This window comes from Pygocentrus nattereri, chromosome 17 (assembly GCF_015220715.1).
Source record: "Pygocentrus nattereri isolate fPygNat1 chromosome 17, fPygNat1.pri, whole genome shotgun sequence".
NCBI lineage: Eukaryota > Metazoa > Chordata > Actinopteri > Characiformes > Serrasalmidae > Pygocentrus > Pygocentrus nattereri.
In genome coordinates, this window is record NC_051227.1 from 31,935,038 (window position 1) to 31,953,652 (window position 18,615).

Below are 18,615 nucleotides of genomic sequence, written 5' to 3' on the forward strand. Positions count from 1 at the left end.
GAAGACACAGTATAAAGAAAGGCACAGACTAGATCATCCCTTATAGGACATATCCAACTAATTTGGGGTTAAGTCAAGTTTGTAAGCACACTCTCAAAATCTTTCTCTTCAAGCAAACCTCTCATGGTGATGGTATTTAACCATAAAGATGTTCTGATCCACTTATTACCTGTTTCTATTAAGTTTTTAATTGGTCATTTATCCCCTTACCGCGCCTGAATTGGACCTTTCCTGGATATTTTCTCCTCAATTTCATTCTGTCTTGCTTGATGTCAGATTTACAGCAACAAAACAAGTACCTCAATTGAGCTGTTATGTAATAACCCTTTAGGCAGAGGAGTGCAGGTCCTCTCTTGTTCTTTACCAGTGGAAGAGTTTGAGATCATATCCTTGTTTATTTTTTTCCCTTGCCAAATGTATCATGATATTAATTTATCTCATTTGTTGAACAGTTTATAAAGTTATTTGAGTTGGAGGAGTCTGAAACAAATATATCCTAAGCAAGACATTCATTTTTACTGCCTTGATTAATGACTCAAAACCTAATATTATATTGGAATTAAATTCCATCTCTTTATGGCCAATGTGTGGTGTTTTTTTTTTTTTTTTTTTTTTTTTTTTTTTTTTTTTTAGTAGTGAAATTAAATATATAAAGTAAAACATTTTTTAAAGTACACCTCTGTTTGCTGCTAAATCTTTTTAATTTGTGCTGTTGATTTTTTTTTTTTTTTTTTTTTTTTTTTTTTTTTTTTTTTTTTAATAAGTCTACTTGCAGCAGTATGAGTAATATCTGCAATATGCTAATGTAAGCTAAAGCCTTTTTTTTTCCTTTTTTTTTTTTTTTTGCCGTTGCCCGCACTTAACTGAATATCTTTTCATTAACTCTTATGGACACTCGAAAAATCAAAATGCATATCTCTACTGCATGGTGCAGCAGGGATATGCATTCTGCTTAATGAGTGTTTTGCAGATTTTGATGTGATTAACAAGTCAAATCTGTGATATCTACCTTTTGAAGGCATTTGGGCAGAGAACTGCTTATTTGTTTGCTGTGATATGGAGTCAAATATACTGCTGTGTTCTCTACTCGGTTTCTATCACTTAGGATGGCCCCAGAGGTGATCCTGGCTATGGATGAGGGCCAGTATGATGGCAAAGTTGACATTTGGTCCCTGGGTATAACGTGTATTGAATTAGGTGAGAAGGGGTTTGCTGCTCTGATGCTGTTTTTTCCAGTGAATTCTTGGGAATTCTCTGACTTTGGCATTTATTCACTTGTGTCTACCTCTTTTCCCTGCAGCGGAGAGAAAACCTCCACTCTTCAACATGAATGCAATGAGTGCCTTATACCATATAGCACAGAACGAAAGCCCAACACTGCAGTCAAGTGAATGGTGAGTGTATGGCATATTGATTTTCTCTGGTTCAAACTGAGTGTATGTGTGCTTTGGCCATGCATTATTTAGCCAGGTCTTCAGCTTTCTGTTGAACTGATGCGTCAGTTGTTTGAAAATCACTGTATCTTCTCCCCTCAAGGACGGATTACTTCAGAAACTTTGTGGACTCTTGCCTTCAAAAACTGCCCCATGACAGACCCACCTCTGAGGAGCTGTTGCAGGTAAGCAAAATGAAATTTATGAATTTTATTTTGAGACTCTTCCACAGTCTTCCACTAGAGCTCACATTATAGATATGCTGTTCTTGTTTCATGCTTTGTAATACTGTAGTCTGATTTCTTAAAGCATTTGCCAGTTATCATTGTTACTGTATTTATTAGCACCATTTAAATAAGAAGCATAAGTCAATCACTTCCTCTTTTTGGAAAATTTTCTCTGCAGCATGCATTTGTGCTGCGCGAGCGGGCCGAATCTGTGCTGATGGACCTGATCCAGCGCACCAAAGATGCTGTGAGAGAGCTGGACAATCTGCAGTACCGCAAAATGAAGAAGATTCTATTCCCGGAGGCACACAATGGGCCTGCAGCAGAAGCACCAGAGGAGGAAGAGGTTAGCCATTATAATTACTGTATATGCTGACTGTTTCTGATTCTCTTCAGGTTGGCTTTAAAGGGTAAAATTGTCATGCAACTTCAGTTGCTTGAAATTGAAATCAATTGATCCTGTAATTCACAGTCAATATTTGCTGTCATCTTTGTGTCTTTTGAAACTAGTTTCATCAAACAGTCAATCAAACCACAGATGTCTTTTTTTTTTTTTTTTTTTCCCCCAGCAAACATCATTTCTACTCAATTACAATGAGCAAATCCTGCTAAAGAAAATAAAAAAGAGGCCCTTAACATGACAGCTGTTTGAATGGCACCTTGTGCCACCATTTGTTCTGCTTTTTAGTCTGATGCAATACACTCTATGTAGTTAGATGTGCAATTAGGCTAAATACAGACCTGCCAATATGCCATGATCAAGTGCAAAGCGAAGCGGCCTTACTATTCCAAAAATTCCAATACTGATACTTTATTCAACACCGCAAGAAAAAAATTATTGTATAATTTAATGTTAATGACAGAAAAAAATGTTTTTGAGAAAACTTGAGGGCATATCAGAAAAAAAATAACATTTTCCCCCATTCCCCATTTGTTACATCTAAAATGTGAAATTAAAATCATTTGAAAATTGTTGTCACTTCCTTTGGTCCTGACTTTCACTGCAATGCTTTGGCCAAAGACCTTTCAACACAAATATTTATTAGACATAGTTATATTAGTTTAGTTAAATATGAAATTAAGTTTGGTATCTAAATAAATAAATTATAGTCTAACTAGTAAAGTGTGGGAAACATGCTAATGAGATCATCATAGTTTTACAGTTTTACTAAAATGAAAAGCAGTTGGTATCATTTTTATCAACATTCAAAACCTCAGCGCCATTTTGCCAGACCTGAATTAAAGTCAAGACTAAGTCAATCTGAAACTAAACAGTTAACTGAAAAAGGTGCAACCTAAACACCACCTAGCTACTGAATCATGACGATGAATATAGAAGCCGTCAGAGATTGTGTTGTTTTGTCTTCATGTCAAATTAAAATGTTTGTGATGGAAAAATCTTTCATAGTACAAAACCTCTGAAACCTGCAAAATAATTTTGATTCTAGTAAAATCAAACCACTTTTTCATGATTCCTACAAAGATTGACAGACACAACCCAACTCTAGTATTAAGCTACATTCTGTTTATCTTAACTGTTTGCACAGCCTCTCACAGCCTCCCCCAAGTAATTTCACTGAATATGTTAAATTAAGTTAAGTGATACTTTTTTAATCCCACAAATGGAGGAATTCTACCTCCACATTTAACCCATCCGTAAAGTGAAACACCACATACACACTAGTGAATACACACACTAGGGGACAGTGAGCACACTTGCCCGGAGTGGTGAGTAGCCCGATCCACAGTGCCCGGGGAGCAATTGGGGGTTAGGTGTCTTGCTCAAGGACACCTCAGTCATGGACTGTCGGCACTGGGGATCGAACCAGCAACCTTCCGGTTACAGGGCCAGTTCCCTAACCTCTAGCCCACGACTGCCCCCTAGAAATATGGAGCGCTTCACGGATTTGCATGTCATCACAGTATATCAATGTTTGTGTGTTTCTGTAGGAACCAGAGCACAGTGCTGGACGGACTGGCACAGTGAACAGTGTGGGCAGCAGTCAGTCTATCCCCAGTATGTCCATTAGCGCCAGCTCCCAGAGCAGCTCTGTCAACAGCCTGCCTGACGCCACTGAGGACAACAAGAGCGAACTGGACCTGATGGAGGGAGAGCACACGATCATGTCCAACAATTCTGTCATTCACATCAAACCGGTGGGTGCACAGACACTAATAATTCACACTAAATTTACACTAAATTCCTCTCTGTTTTCAGTGTGACAAATGTTGATGTATGCGTAACGGTTTTATATTGTGACGTTACTATTCTACAGTTTAACAAATTTCAACTGATTAGAAGGAAGCTGTGAAAAAAATTTAGATGTGTCCAGAATAATCAACAGAACTGTAGTTGAATTCATAGTGACTCATAAAACAGCAAAACATTGGTCCTGAAATTATAATAAAAGTAAGATCTAGAATGGCTTGTATTTTAAAGATGGTTATCATGGTTATCAAGCTGATAACATATCAAGAAATTACTATAAAGGGATAATTGCAATAAATTATTTGTCAGTTAATAACATTTCAGTGTTGCAAAAAATTTGGAGCTACAAATTCTAAAGTGTCTAGCTTAAAGTACATCAATAAATGAATCAAATAATTTGAAGTTATTACTATAACAAGTGATCCTGAATTTTCAAATACAAGTGTAGATTATTAAAAACACTGCAGGGTGAAATGCAGTCTGTCATATCTAAGTGAGTTTGTCCCGATTAGTCTTCTTGTTCTCTCTCTGCAGGAGGAGGAGATTTATCAGGAGGACTCTGAGTCTCCAAGCCAACCTTCTGAGGCACAGTCCCCACCTGCACAGACCCCTCGCCGTCAGTACCGCAACAGAGAGCACTTTGCCACTCTCCGCACAGCTTCACTGGTGAGGAGTCATTTGTTAACCAAGTTACACTGGGCTTTTATGTCTCATATGCTTGATTTCTCAGTAAGCCCTGTGTGTATGTTTTAGGTGACGCGTCAGATCCAGGAACACGAGCAGGATTCAGAGCTGCGAGAACAGATGTCTGGGTACAAACGTATGAGACGGCAACACCAGAAGCAGCTGTTGGCGCTGGAGAACAAGCTGAAGGCAGAGATGGATGAGCACAGGCTCAAACTGGACAAGGAGCTGGAGAGCCAGAGGAGCAGTTTCACAGCTGAGATGGACAAGCTTATTAAGAAGCACCAGGCAACCATGGAGAAAGATGTACTTTATAGCACTTCTATGTATTGCTATAGCACTGTGAATCATTGCCCTATCAGCAGAAATACAAACATTAACGTTTGTCCTGTTGTTTTTTTTTTTCCACTTTTAGGCCAAGACCTTTGCCAGTGATGAGAAAAAGTTCCAGCAGCACATACAGAGCCAGCAGAAGAAAGAGCTCAGCAGTTTCCTGGAGTCACAGAAACGCGAGTATAAACTACGCAAGGAGCAGCTCAAAGAGGTTAGAAAACCACATGTTAAAATCTGGTCTGTAATACTGAAACAGATTTTTAATTATCTAATGATCACTGTATAATAATAGATAATTATAGCACAGTATAATATTTGCAGATTATGGTATTGAATAAAGGAGGGTGATAAGTCAAAAATATAATATCCCCAAACTTTTCTTTGTCATATGATAAGATATATGATAACTATATTTTGTTTTTTAACTTTTTTTTTGCCATGTAAAAACTGAAAAAAGCCTCAGTAGAGTCACATTTAAAAGAAAATAAAATAAATGCTTGGGATGCACCGATACCACTTTCTCCTATTCTGTATGATATTGAACAACAAGGCTGTACATGATGAACTATCCCAGAGTTTAATAAATATTTGTTAGTAGCAACGGTTGAGCCATGGATTTCTTGGCTTTGTTGAAGCAAAAGGCTGCAAGGCGATGCAGTTGCGTGATGCAACTGCGCAGGTGGGGTTAGTATAAACGTTTCCAGCTAGCAGGCTAATATGCTAAAGGTTAAACAAAGACTAAAGGCCATCAGTACCGCAAGTGCCCGGCGATACCTTTCTATATGTCTCTGACATTTGCTCGCTCAGTAACAACCTGGGTTAACACTAATTCAGACAGTAACTGATTACACAGCGGGAGGGATTGCAGAAAGAAGCATGACTCAGCTGTTCATGTAAGTTGCTAACATTAGTGTGTTTTACACTGTATATTGCATTATCTGGTGTATTTGTGACCTATCAGTGAAATCAATAGTTTAGGAAGAACTCCAAATGTTGTATGACCCTTTACTACAGCCTTTTTCATGAAACACTGCCATTACAGATTTTTCTCTAGCATTTTTACTGCTGCTTGCTGAAATGTTAAGCGCTCATGTATGTTAGCATGCATGTACATGAGAAATTGCTTTGTGGTATTGGTCATAGGCATCAGTATCCACATCATCGATAACGATACTGCATTGAAGTGGCAGCATCAGCAGCGATATTGACACTGTGACAGTGTAACCCTAAAAATAACTATCAGGAACTATGAATACAGTTATTTTTATTCAGTGTTTTACATTCTGCTCTGCCTTAAATCCAGTTAAACAGGCTTAGTTATCCTGTCTTTATTTAAAAAGTGCATTTTTTAGCTACTGACCATATTCACATGATGTATGTGATGTAATTTATCACAATATCAATAAAATGTCATATTGTTCTGGTATTGAAGTAACTGTCCTAGAATTTAATATGGTATGTATGCATATATTCCACAATTCCAACTCCTCCACATTTCTCCCTTCTGCAGGAGCTAAATGAGAATCAATCCACGCCAAAGAAGGAAAAACAAGAGTGGCTGTCAAAGCAGAAGGAGAACATCCAGCACTTCCAGGCCGAGGAGGAGGCCAACCTTCTACGCAGGCAGCGTCAGTACCTGGAGCTTGAGTGCCGCAGGTTCAAGCGGCGCATCCTTATTGCTCGCCATAATGTAGAGCAGGATCTGGTGAGAGAGGTGAGTGGAGCCAGCCTGGGCTTCTGCTAAATCATGATAAAACTTTATCAAAGTTGCACACATTTAGTAGTTACAGAAAAGAGGACTTTGCTCCAAGTTGTGCTTCTTTCTGGCACCATATCTCAGAAACTATATTATGCTATGGTTTAGTCTTCAGCAGAGACATCTAGAAATGGGGACTAGAAGTTTGTCTGGCTACACATTCATTCCAAGTGACTAAAGTATCATGTTGACCCCAGACGAAAAAGCCTTTATCCCTAACTCTGCTGCGGTGAGTATTCGCTGTAATGTCCATGTAATATTGTCTTTCTCCTTTGTGTGTATTTTGAAGGAGCTAAACAAGCGGCAGACGCAGAAGGACCTGGAGCATGCCATGCTGCTGCGGCACCATGAGTCCATGCAGGAGCTGGAGTTCAGGCACTTAAACACCATCCAGAAGATGAGGGCTGAACTCATCCGTTTACAGCACCAAACTGAACTCAACAACCAGATGGAGTACAACAAGCGCCGGGAGAGAGAGTTGCGCCGCAAGCATGTTATGGAGGTCCGCCAGCAGCCCAAGAGCCTCAAGGTAATCCAGTAGGATATTTAGACTAGGTAAACTTAAAGGTGACAAGAGAAAAATTTTATTCAATAGGCCTGATCATGTGGGACAGTCTAAACCTTTGTTTAGACCCTTATCAGTTAGTAAGTTTATATGCACACAGTCATCTGTCCATTTACAGTCTCATGTATGCAAGTTTATACATTTTATGAGTTCCCTGCCATTTGAAAATATTAGTTTTTTTTTTTTTCTTTTCTGCCTTCTATCTAAATATCACATGATGTTTCTGACAATGTTCAATATGAGGGATTTTACATGTCCAAATCTGTTATCCAAAGGCCACAATGACAGTCTATGCTGTTTACACCATTACACCTTTGTTAGACTAGCAGTCTTGGTTAGCTTAATACTGAACCATTGGTGAGCTTGAAAACGTACTTTCCCTGGCCCTAGTATGTAGTTAATATCAACCCACTCTCTCTTCTCCCTCATTAGTCCAAAGAGCTCCAGATCAAAAAGCAATTCCAGGACACATGTAAGATTCAAACACGACAGTACAAAGCCCTGAGGAACCACCTCCTTGAGAATACACCCAAGTCAGACCACAAGACCATGCTGAAGAGATTGAAGGAGGAGCAGACACGAAAGCTGGCCATTCTTGCGGAGCAGTACGACCACTCCATCAATGATATGCTCTCTACACAAGCTGTGAGTTACATTCAGATACTAGGCTAGCAGTGCAATCTGTGATGTACTGTGGTTAATGTAAATACTCCTTCTCTCCCTCAGCTGAGACTGGATGAGGCACAGGAGGCTGAGTGTCAGGTGTTGCGTATGCAGCTGCAGCAGGAGCTAGAGTTGCTGAATGCGTATCAGAGTAAGATTAAGATGCAGACAGAGGCACAGCAGGAGCGTGAGAGAAAAGAGCTGGAGCAGAGAGTGTCCCTGCGCAGAGCCCTGCTAGAACAAAAGGTCTGTCCCACTCCATGCACACACCCACAAATAGACACAAAAGGCACAATTAAACACCTAAATTAAAATGCAATTGAAACTTGTGATCCTGTCGATGCCTTTTCCTGCAGTTTTCCACACTCATACCTACATTACACAAAATAATATTTGAACAAAATCATGATGCTGCAACCTTACTAACAACACTAAAATTGTAGTGAGTTGTAAAGTGGTGCTAATCTAAATTATTGATTCAAATCTATCTCAGACTCTGGTCCAGTGTCTTTCTGAACTTTTTGTTCCTATCGACATTTCGTTCCTATTCCATCACCTAAAATATAGAAGAGGAACATAGAAACTTATTTTTACATTTTTTTGCCAGAGCCTCGGCTGTGTAACATTACACTCCTACACACGATGAGCAGTCACAACAGTTGAGTCGTCATAAGCGACTTGTCACCTCCTAGTATAACTGTACGGTTAGTGTTTGCCGATACAAATGTGTTTCATGTAGGTTCATTTTCTTCTGGCCTTCTTTTAAAGAAATTACTACACTTAAAAAATATGGTTATTCAAGGGTTCTTAAGTAAAGGAAATGGATCTACATAGAACTATGAACACTTAAAGAATCCTTTGCATGATTAAATGGTTCTTCGCATTGTGAAAGGGTTCTTCAGATCAATGGAGAAAGTGTTTTATATGGCATATGCTACCCCGCACTCAAGGAGGATGCTGGAGGCAGGGTTCAGTGTGGCAGCAGCCATTTTCTTTAATCCAGCCAAATAAACACAACACAACACAAAACCATCACTATGCTAAGATGGCCACTTTTCAATGGCTTTTAACTTACTAGACTTTCCAGTCTCTTACTCAAGCTCTTCGTCAGTCTCTTCTTGCTACTGCTTGTCCCTTTCTTTCTCTCGCTCTGTTCCCTCTCAGCTCTTTTTCAAAGGCGCTCACGCTGCTAGGCAGATCAGCATTAGCTGGCTCTCATTAAGGGTAGAGTGAGCACCCGAGCCAAGAGGAAACGAGAGCTCGCCGCTCCACCTCCTCATCACCACCCCCAGCTGGCAGCTCGACCACCCGGGTTGAACGTAAGGTGTAGTGAAGTGGCCTTGCTGCATAACAGGGGCAGGGCCCGGGTGCCGGAGCTCAGGACTCGCTCCTTGCCCTCGTGCTTCTTGTTGCTGGCACCGTTGTTGTCCTCCTTCTCCAACCACCGTCACTCGCTTTATTCTGAGCTCTGGCTTTGCGCTCTGTCCACCCACCCACTCATGACTCTCTCCCCGTGTTCATCGCTGCTCGATGTTCGGCAGGATGGGGGGGCCTGGGGGGCGGCAGGATGGGGGGGCCTGGGGGGCGGCAGGATGGGGGGGCCTGGGGGGCAAGCGCATGCCACACAGACATAAACAACAGTCTGTGGTTGTTTATTTTGCATGCTAGTCAAACAGTCCTTTCCTGCCATGTTAAGAGACAAAACACACCAGAGTTTCTGACAAAGGATAGTCTTTCCCATAAGGACAAATATAGTACAGTACCTGATTTTAGTCTATCATTGTACCTCATGTGCTTTTGAGTGACTTGAGGTTTATGCATGTGCTCAGTGCTATCTGTGTTAAATGGAAGACACTGTGACATTGAATGAAGAGTGTAACGCCCTCTCCTCTGCTTTCCACAGATTGAGGAAGAAATGCTGTCTCTGCAAAACGAGCGCTCCGAGCGCATTCGCAGCCTGTTGGAGCGCCAGGCTCGAGAGATCGAGGCCTTCGACTCGGAGAGCATGCGTCTGGGCTTCAGCAACATGGTATTGGCCAACATTTCCCCCGAGGGCCTGAGCCACAGCTTCCCTGGAGCACCGGCCAGCTGGGCCCCGCAGCAGGCCCAGGGCTACTCATCCACGCCACAGGATTCCCACTGGAGCAGCAGCAGCTCAGGCTCCAGCCACCACTACCACTCTAGTCAGGGAGGAGTAGGGCCTCCACAGTGGAACCACGCATCCGGAGGCCCTCTGGGGGCAATGCCAAAGAGCAGTGGGAGCATGGTCATGCGGAACAGCCCCCAAGCCCTGAGGAGGACCACCTCAGGGGGGCACAGCGAGCAGAGCATGAGCAGGAGCACCAGCATCACCTCTCAGATATCCAACAGCTCCCACCTGTCCTACACATAAATACCAGAGTACCAGTGCCAGCCCTACACATACACACATATATATGTACAGGTTAGGGGACCACCAGGCAGAAAGAATGAGCCAAACTGAACTCCCCTAATCCGTTCATCCCTTTCCCCTCTTTTTTTTTCCTGTCTTCTTCCTCCCCTTTTCCACATGCAGCTATGTATGTGAGATAAAGATAAATGTTGCTCAGGTTAAACGGTATTCTAGATCTACATGACAATTAATTAGCCCACATGCAGAGCTAGAGTACATCTGTCTGTAACACTGCTCAGCTCACTTAAAGCTCAATCAGTGTGACTCCTTCGTCTTTGCAACTTAGACTTAAATCCATTGAATTGATGGTTTTTAAAGAATACGGAGAGACAACATATGTTAACACACAGAAGCGTAACTGAATGTTACCCCAAACTATATTTTAAGCCAAGCTGAACCTGGCTTGGTGGTGCCATAGCTCCCATACTGTCATATTGCCAGCCTGCTGTTATGCCCCAAAAATGGCATGAATGTTGAGTTCCAAAATTGGAACGTTACGTTGGCATTTGAGATGTAGTTTATCTTAAAGAATTAAGATAAAGAAGGGATTATTTTTATCAAGTCACAACTTTAATATAAAGAGTATATGTTGTAAAGCAGGTGAGAATGGAAAAAGTAACAGTAGTCTTCCCATGTAATAGTTGTGCCATTATGCACTCCATACTGCCAGAGATTTTACATATTGTTTTGTATTTATCATTTTTAATGTTTGGGCTTTTTAAGATTACAATTGGGTCTAGGTTGAATTAAACACTGCACTTATGTTGCCATTAAGAGCAAAAATCTCCCATATATCACAGATGTTTGCTTAGTTTTGTACTGTTTTCTGTGATAAAAAGCTCCAACTGTTAGTGTTTGTAGAAATAAGAACAAGAGGACAGTTTTGATGTCTGAAACATTATATCTTAATCAGTGCTTTAGAATGTAGTTTTAGTTCTTCATAAAATGGTGTGCTTCTCCTTACATGTCAGTGTTAATGTACCAAAGTAACATTACCCCCTCATATACTTCCAAGGCCTAAAAACTCTATAAAATATTTGAGCTGTCAGTTTGAAGAACTCATGTTGAGCACCTTGGTGGTGAAAGTTGAGTTCAAGTGATTAAGATTTTGTCCTGAAGTTACGGTTTGATACTTTTTAACGACTACTTTTACTTGTGAATCAGGTTTATTTTCTTCATAAATGCCTTGCCATCTCAGTTAGCAATGTATTTAGCCAAAGAGATCAGGTATGACTTGTCAGTTCAGTTAGTGCCTTTTAATGCATGTATGTATTCAGTGTATAGTACATACATGCATAGGTCTGAATGTTTTACATAGACCTGAAACAAAGCTCTCCCATACAGCTTACTAATATGTCATACCTCATTCAACTACAAGGGTAGTGAACTCACTCTTAAGATGGATGGACTTCATGAATGGACAGTAGTTTTGCATTTGAATCTAATGTGTCACACTCTAGAGAAAGTTGTTCAGATGGAATGTAGGAAGGTGTGTGTATCTATATATAGACTATAGGTGGTTTTTTTTTGTTGTTTTGTTTTGTTTTTTTTGCTATATTCTACTACACACTGGAGAGCATAGACTGTGGTTTGCAGTGCCTTTACTAAAAGCTGCCTAGCAGGAGCACTTTATGTAGTTTGTGTTCTTTTCAGAAAAATGCCATGAGCCTGAGTTACAAATACTGTCTTTAATGGGATTTGTGATTTTAGTCTTGAGTCGTGTACATTGTCTGTGGGGATGCTAAATAGTGATACAGAACCTTCAGATTAGACCTCTGAATTTGTGTCGTCAGTATGTCGTCTGTGCCATGCCCATATTAGGAACTCCAGGTCCGAGCTGGTTTCCTCTATGAGAAAAATGAATGTCATTTTTGAAATTCACAGCTATTGTGCCCTGTGGAAAACAAAGTTCCCAAAGCTAATATGTTCTGCCATATAGACATTCGTCCTCAGAACATCATAGATCCTTCTCATTATAAGGTCATTATAGGGCCAAAATACTATTGACTATTGCTACAAACACTGCTGCGCTTCAAATTGACATAGTAAGCCTGGCAACATCACCAAAATGCCCCATGCACACCAGCAAGCTTTGTCAAATGTCGTAGTTCAGTTATTTTTGTAGTAGTAGGCCACGGTTTGAGTAGCTGGTATAACATTGTTAAAGTTCAGTAAGTATTTATGTTAATGCGACTTCATTGGAGGTGGGTAGAGTAGCCTAAACCCATACTCAAGTAAAGGTATTAACACTTAGGTAAAGGAATGACTTGAGTAAAAGTACCTTCCCAAAGAACAACTTGAGTAGAAGTACAAATATATTGGGTCAAAAAATAAGTACTGAATAACTTGTAGAATTGCAGTGAATCCAGCATATTATCAGAACAGGAACTGAACTTTATCTGCTATTCTTGGACTAAAGGAAAATGCTTATGCTCCAAGGTCAGAGCAATCCTGACAGCGGTACAGATGTTACTGACAAACCATGAAAAATTATGTAACTAAATTATAAATGGCTAAAATAAACCTGGGCGATATGGCAAAATATAATATCACAATACTTCAAGAATCACAATAGACAAAGCAGTCCCACATTTAAAAATACTATCAAAACATATGAATCCAATTATTTGTAATTAACATTTCACCCACTGCATCAAACTGAATAAATATAAAGGACAGTTAAACAGGTGTAATTATGCTCTCTTTGTTTTTGGACATCCATTTGGAAAGTGTATTTAACTACTGTTGAAATCCACAGTATGCTCAGAAAAGCTTATCGTGATATATTGTAACGTAAGACTTCATTATAACAAATATTGTAATATTGCCCATCGCTAGACTAAAATGTTAATGAGTAAAAGATTTATGTATTCTGAGAGTACAAATCCACCAATATTTCATTTCGGTTACTATCCACCTCTGGACATCATAATTCAGAAGATCCACTGACAATGGAGGTGTTAAAATATGTATATATATATATATATATATATATATATATATATATATATATATATATATATATATATATATATATATATATATATATATATATATATATATAAGAAAAGGGTTTGGAATATTTTTGTTCGTCAAAACAGAGGCAGTTTTTTAAAACAGCATTTATTTTTGGTTACACCAGGTGGTCCTAATATGGCTAAAACACAGACTACAGAATGACGCACAGCATCTATAACGATATCTAACTAACGCCAAATACAGGTACTATTCTGTCAACTTCAAAGTGAGTGTTCAATCTGTTTATGCATCTCATAGCCAAATAGTGTGGCTGGTTAATCTGAACAGTTAAGAACAAAAGAATGTCTATCTGAGTGTTTACGGCTTTACGGCGTGATCAGTGAACAGCTGTTAAGATTGTGTCCTCGTGAACTTAAGTACAAACAAGAAAAACGCGAATGAGAACCAGTATGAATGTAGTTTCCCAAGTTGTCACATCAGGGCTTTGCGATCTGGTTTAACTGAAAAAATGCATGCAGGTTTGAACACACAAGGACTTCTCTTTGGTTGTGTTTAGTCTTTAAGGCCATGACAGCAGGCTTAGCAATGCAAATGAGCAGATCTGTATGGGAGTAAGCACTCTTTCAGAATAAACAAAGGCAAATGAATGGTTAGTTCACATATGAGCATGGGATAAGTCATTTTTTGCCCCGGAGGTAATTACCAAAAAATGATGACAAAATGCTCAGAATGTTTTTAAAAAGCTTTTGGCATGAGTTTGTACTCAAGCAGAATTCTTTCTTACCATGGCAGGGAATGCTAGTTTTGTCGTCATATTTCCCTCTTCCTCTCGTGGTCTCGTCCTCTGTGGAGCTGTTTGCAGGGCGTGGAGCTCTGGGTACGTGAGTGATGTTGCTGATGCCCCTGTCATTCCTTTCTGTCTGACCTCCTCCTCCTCCTCTTTATGTGCTTCTCTGGCATTACACTAAAGCTCTGCCTGGATCCAGTGTGTGAGCTGATGGATTAGTGAACACACTTGGACAGAATTTGTTTCAAGTCCTCCAAATCAGCCAGTTTCGTTTACATCACTGTGACTGTGTGGAGCTCATTTGGAGACTGATTGGATTCACCCTGAGAGTTTTAAATGGATGGTGATGAGCGCTTTATTTTTGTTTTTTTATTTTTCCCCCTTGTGTTTTATTTGTTTTGCTGTGTGCACTTGTGAGTAAAGCAGAATGCTGTTTCACTCTCAAGGCAAGGCAAATGAGATGAGGCACTGGTATTTTTTTTTTTTTATGAAAATCTCTTCAGCTTATGCTCTAAACTCTTTCATACCAAAAGCTATCCTCCCCCTCTAAAACAACAGATGTTTATTCATAGTTTATTGAACTAATACTTCAGATATGTAACCCACACACTTGAGTGTGGAATGTTCATATTGTACATTAAGATAGATTTAAAACATCATCCATGTGAAACCTCTTCTAGAAAGAAAGATATTGATAGATATGAACTGTTTAATTTGCTCATGCAGGCGGAGAGTCACTGAGGGGCCTCCAGGAGTTGGACTTCAGGGACTTGTGTGTTTACACTGCACCTCGACACACTTTCAGTTTACCCAGTTCCATTAAAGAGTTCAGACGTTGCCTCGCAGCAATGAGTCTGCACTTGCCATACTCCTCCTGATTCATACGTTTTCTCCATTGTGTTCAATGTAAAACCTACTCAAATGAATGTCTCTGGATAAAATGCTTCCACTGTGCTCTACAATAACTAAAAGGGCACCTTCTGCAGAAAGTGGTGATAGCTAAAGTCTTCAGTTTAAACCTCTCCCCTCAGCAAAGGCTACAGTTCTTATAGCAGGGTAGTAGTGTCTTATTTAACTGTTAGGAAGTATGTTCAGTTTGGTCTGATGTTAAATGTTAACCTGTGTGCTAAGGGACATTAGAGACTTTGTCTTTCCTCTTCTTTGTTACTGTTTACTAGGCATCACCACCAACCCGGATTAAGCATCGATTCATCAGAAATGATATTTTTGTCCTACTGACTGAATTTAGGGGATGTGTAAGTAATAGTGATATATATATAAGAAATACAGGTATGAAGTGTATACATATATTTTTTTTTGTATTGAAGGTTCAACCTTCAGTCGAACACTGTGCCATCCCAGAGCTGCCAAGCCCAGCCACTACTGCATCGTCTCCTCTCTCAAGAGAAACCAGCTATGGTTATTTAATTGCGCATATCTGATGGACCAGAACACTCATCTTGCCAACTTGTAAGGAGTAAAAGGTCAAGGGGGGGAGGCTAGTCAAAGGGGAAGGGGTACATTTCTGTAAAAATTAATGTCAGTATTCATTGTCTTCTGGCTGAGCATCACCACTACAGTTCATATGTAACCTGTATCAAACTGTATAGATTGTGAAACATGTTATTGAATGTCTAAAAAGATTATGGCTTGAGATTATATTAAAGTATTCATGAATCAGAGAAAAAAAACATTTAGGGTTTGAACTATTTTGCTTGTACTGTATTGTGTTGGAGGATAATCGAGAGAGGATTGGCTGTAATAAAGTAATTTTAGTACAGTAACTTGTCCTGCCTTTTATTTGAGTTGACCAAAGTCATGATGTTATTAAAGCAAACCAAGTTTAGAAATGATGGTGTTGGTGCAAAATAAAATACAGTAAATGTTGTAAGCTTTATGCTGAAATACTACTGCCTATAGCTTTGGCACTGGCCACTGGTCATAGCACTTCTATGATGACAAATATCACATAAAGGGCAGGAACTCATAGTAATTCAGATACTGAATCCGTTTTGATCAGGAAATCTGAAGATATGAAGAGATCCTGGAACAGTTTTGGCGAATGTTGAAGATTTTTATGAGCGTTTACAGGAAAAAACACTTGTGTTTTGCCTGAAATTTAGCCCATATTACATGTTTATTCTCAGTGGTAATACACTCCTGGTTACTTATTTTTAATGATTTTAGTTGGGAACCCCTATGTATGTATGTATGTATGTATGTATGTATGTATGTGTATATATATATATATATATATATATATATATATATATATATATATATATATATATATATATATATATATATATATATATATATATATATATAAAATTTATTGTGTGTGTGTACACACACTTTCTAAGCCACTTCTCCCTCAGGGTCACAGGAGGTGCTGGAGCCTAGCCCAGCGGTCATCAGGCGGAAGGCTGGATACACCCTGGACAGGTCGCCAGTCCATCACAGGGCAGAGGCAGAGACACACACACACACACCTCTAGGGGCAATGTAGCATGTCCAATTGGCCTAACTGCATGTCTTTGGGAGACATGCAAACTCCACACAGAAAGGACCGTGGTTGCCCGGCCAGGGAATTGAACCCAGGCCCCCTGTTCCTCCTTGCACAAACACGGAGGTAGCGGTCCTGCTGCTGGGTTGTTGCCCTTCTACGACCTCCTCCACGTCTCCTGGTGTACTGGCCTGTCTCCTGGTAGCGCCTCCAGCCTCTGGACACTACACTGACAGACCCAGCAAACCTTCTTGCCACAGCTCGCATTGATGTGCCATACTGGATGAGCTGCACTACCTGAGCCACTTGTGTGGGTTGTAGAGTCCGTCTCATGCTACCATGAGTGTGAAAGCACCACCAACGTGACCAAAACATCAGCCAGAAAGCATAGGTACTGAGAAGTGGTCTGTGGTCCCGACCTGCAGAACCACTCCTTTATTGAGTGTGTCTTGCTAATTGCCAATAATTTCCACCTGTTTTCTATTCCATTTGCACAACAGCTGTGACATTGATTGTCAATCAGTGTTGCTTCCTAAGTGGACAGTTTGATTTCACAGAAGTTTGATTTACTTGAAGTTATATTGAGTTGTTTAAGTGTTCCCTTTATTTTTTTGAGCAGTATATATATATATATATATATATATAGAGAGAGAGAGAGAGAGAGAGAGAGAGAGAGAGAGAGAGAGAGAGAGAGAGAGAGAGAGAGAGAGAGAAAATGAACCGTGACCATGAAACGGTCTCCCCTATTGAAAAACCTAAGGATTAAATATTTTTGTTGGTAGTGGTTTTGTAATGTGTTTTTTCCTGATGTGTTCATATCACCCTGTAAAGGAGTCTAGTGGCTTAACAGGTGTTCTGGGACTGATTCGAGATGCATTTGATGGTTTTCCTAATAGGATCCAAAGGTGTCCTACTGTAAAGGGAAGCTAGTGGTCTTAGGCCATTTCCCATTAGGAAGCAACAAAAAAATCAGCTTTTATCCTAAGGGTTCTAATGGTCTCTATTTAGCAGGTTTTACATTGATGGAGAATATGTTGCTAAGGTTGTAACAATAGAAGAATGCTAGCCGTATATTTTGGTTTTAGCCATATACAGTTAAAACCGCTTCACACTGGGCTGCAATGAACTTCAGCTTTCACTAGATCGGTTTGCAGCCGAGTAGGAATCGGCCGGGATGAGGATCAGTACCTCCAAATCCGAGGCCATGGTTCTCAGGCGGGAAAGGGTGGAGAGCCCTCTCTGGGTCGGGGACGAGCTCTTGCCTCAAGTGGAGGAGTTCAAGTATCTCGGGGTCTTGTTCGCGAGTGATGGTACAAGGGAGCGGGAGATTGACAGGCGGATTGGTGCTGGGTCAGCAGTGATGCGGGCTCTTTACCGGTCTGTTGTGGTAAAGAAAGAGCTGAGCCATAAGGCAAGGCTCTCGATTTACCGGTCGATCTGTTCGGGCGTCTGGTTAGGATGCCTCCTGGACGCCTCCCTTGGGAGGTGTCACAGGCAAGTCCACCCGGGAGGAGACCCCAGGACACGCTGGCGTGACTATATCGCCCAGCTGGCCTGGGAACGCCTCGGAATCCCCCCAGGGAGCTAGTGGAAGTGGCTGGGGAAAGGGAGGTATGAGCCTCATTGCTTAGGATGCTGCCCCGAACCCCGGAGAAGATGATGGATGGATGGATGGATGGATGGATGGATGGATGGATGGATGGATGGATGGACAGTTAAATCCATATACAGTACACTCTCCATTAGTCTGAAGAACCATTTAAGCACGCAATAGTTCTATATAGAATTCACTGTACATAGATTTTAAGTAGAACTATTTCCTTTACTGAAGAACCCTTGAAGAACCATCGTTTTGATCTACTTTAAGTACTATTTAGAGTGGAAGTTCGCGAGAAAAAAATGGCTTGCGGCCCTTGAAGGCCACCGTACGGTGAAAGTGTAGTCATATTGCTTTAAGGGCGCGGACCTCAGGCGATTACACGATCCCCATAGCAAGGTCACTGCCTGTCTGCCGGTGAGATGGTTTGTAGATCCGTCGGTCC

The 18,615-nt window shown here is 40.5% G+C and overlaps 1 protein-coding gene across 1 annotated transcript in view; it reads left to right on the plus strand.

Moving 5' to 3' along the window:
* The window catches only part of taok1a (TAO kinase 1a), a 33,163-nt gene extending 19,856 nt beyond the window's left edge, over window positions 1-13,307 (plus strand). The window contains exons 8-20 of the mRNA XM_017694907.2: window positions 1,106-1,197; window positions 1,301-1,394; window positions 1,537-1,618; window positions 1,839-2,006; window positions 3,611-3,817; window positions 4,404-4,535; window positions 4,623-4,859; window positions 4,969-5,097; window positions 6,397-6,600; window positions 6,932-7,171; window positions 7,640-7,852; window positions 7,934-8,116; window positions 9,774-13,307. Of these exons, the coding sequence (XP_017550396.1) occupies window positions 1,106-1,197; window positions 1,301-1,394; window positions 1,537-1,618; window positions 1,839-2,006; window positions 3,611-3,817; window positions 4,404-4,535; window positions 4,623-4,859; window positions 4,969-5,097; window positions 6,397-6,600; window positions 6,932-7,171; window positions 7,640-7,852; window positions 7,934-8,116; window positions 9,774-10,262 (2,470 nt within the window). The 3' untranslated portion in view covers window positions 10,263-13,307. The remainder of the gene's footprint in view (window positions 1-1,105; window positions 1,198-1,300; window positions 1,395-1,536; window positions 1,619-1,838; window positions 2,007-3,610; window positions 3,818-4,403; window positions 4,536-4,622; window positions 4,860-4,968; window positions 5,098-6,396; window positions 6,601-6,931; window positions 7,172-7,639; window positions 7,853-7,933; window positions 8,117-9,773) is intronic.
* Window positions 13,308-18,615: the final 5,308 nt, after the last annotated feature.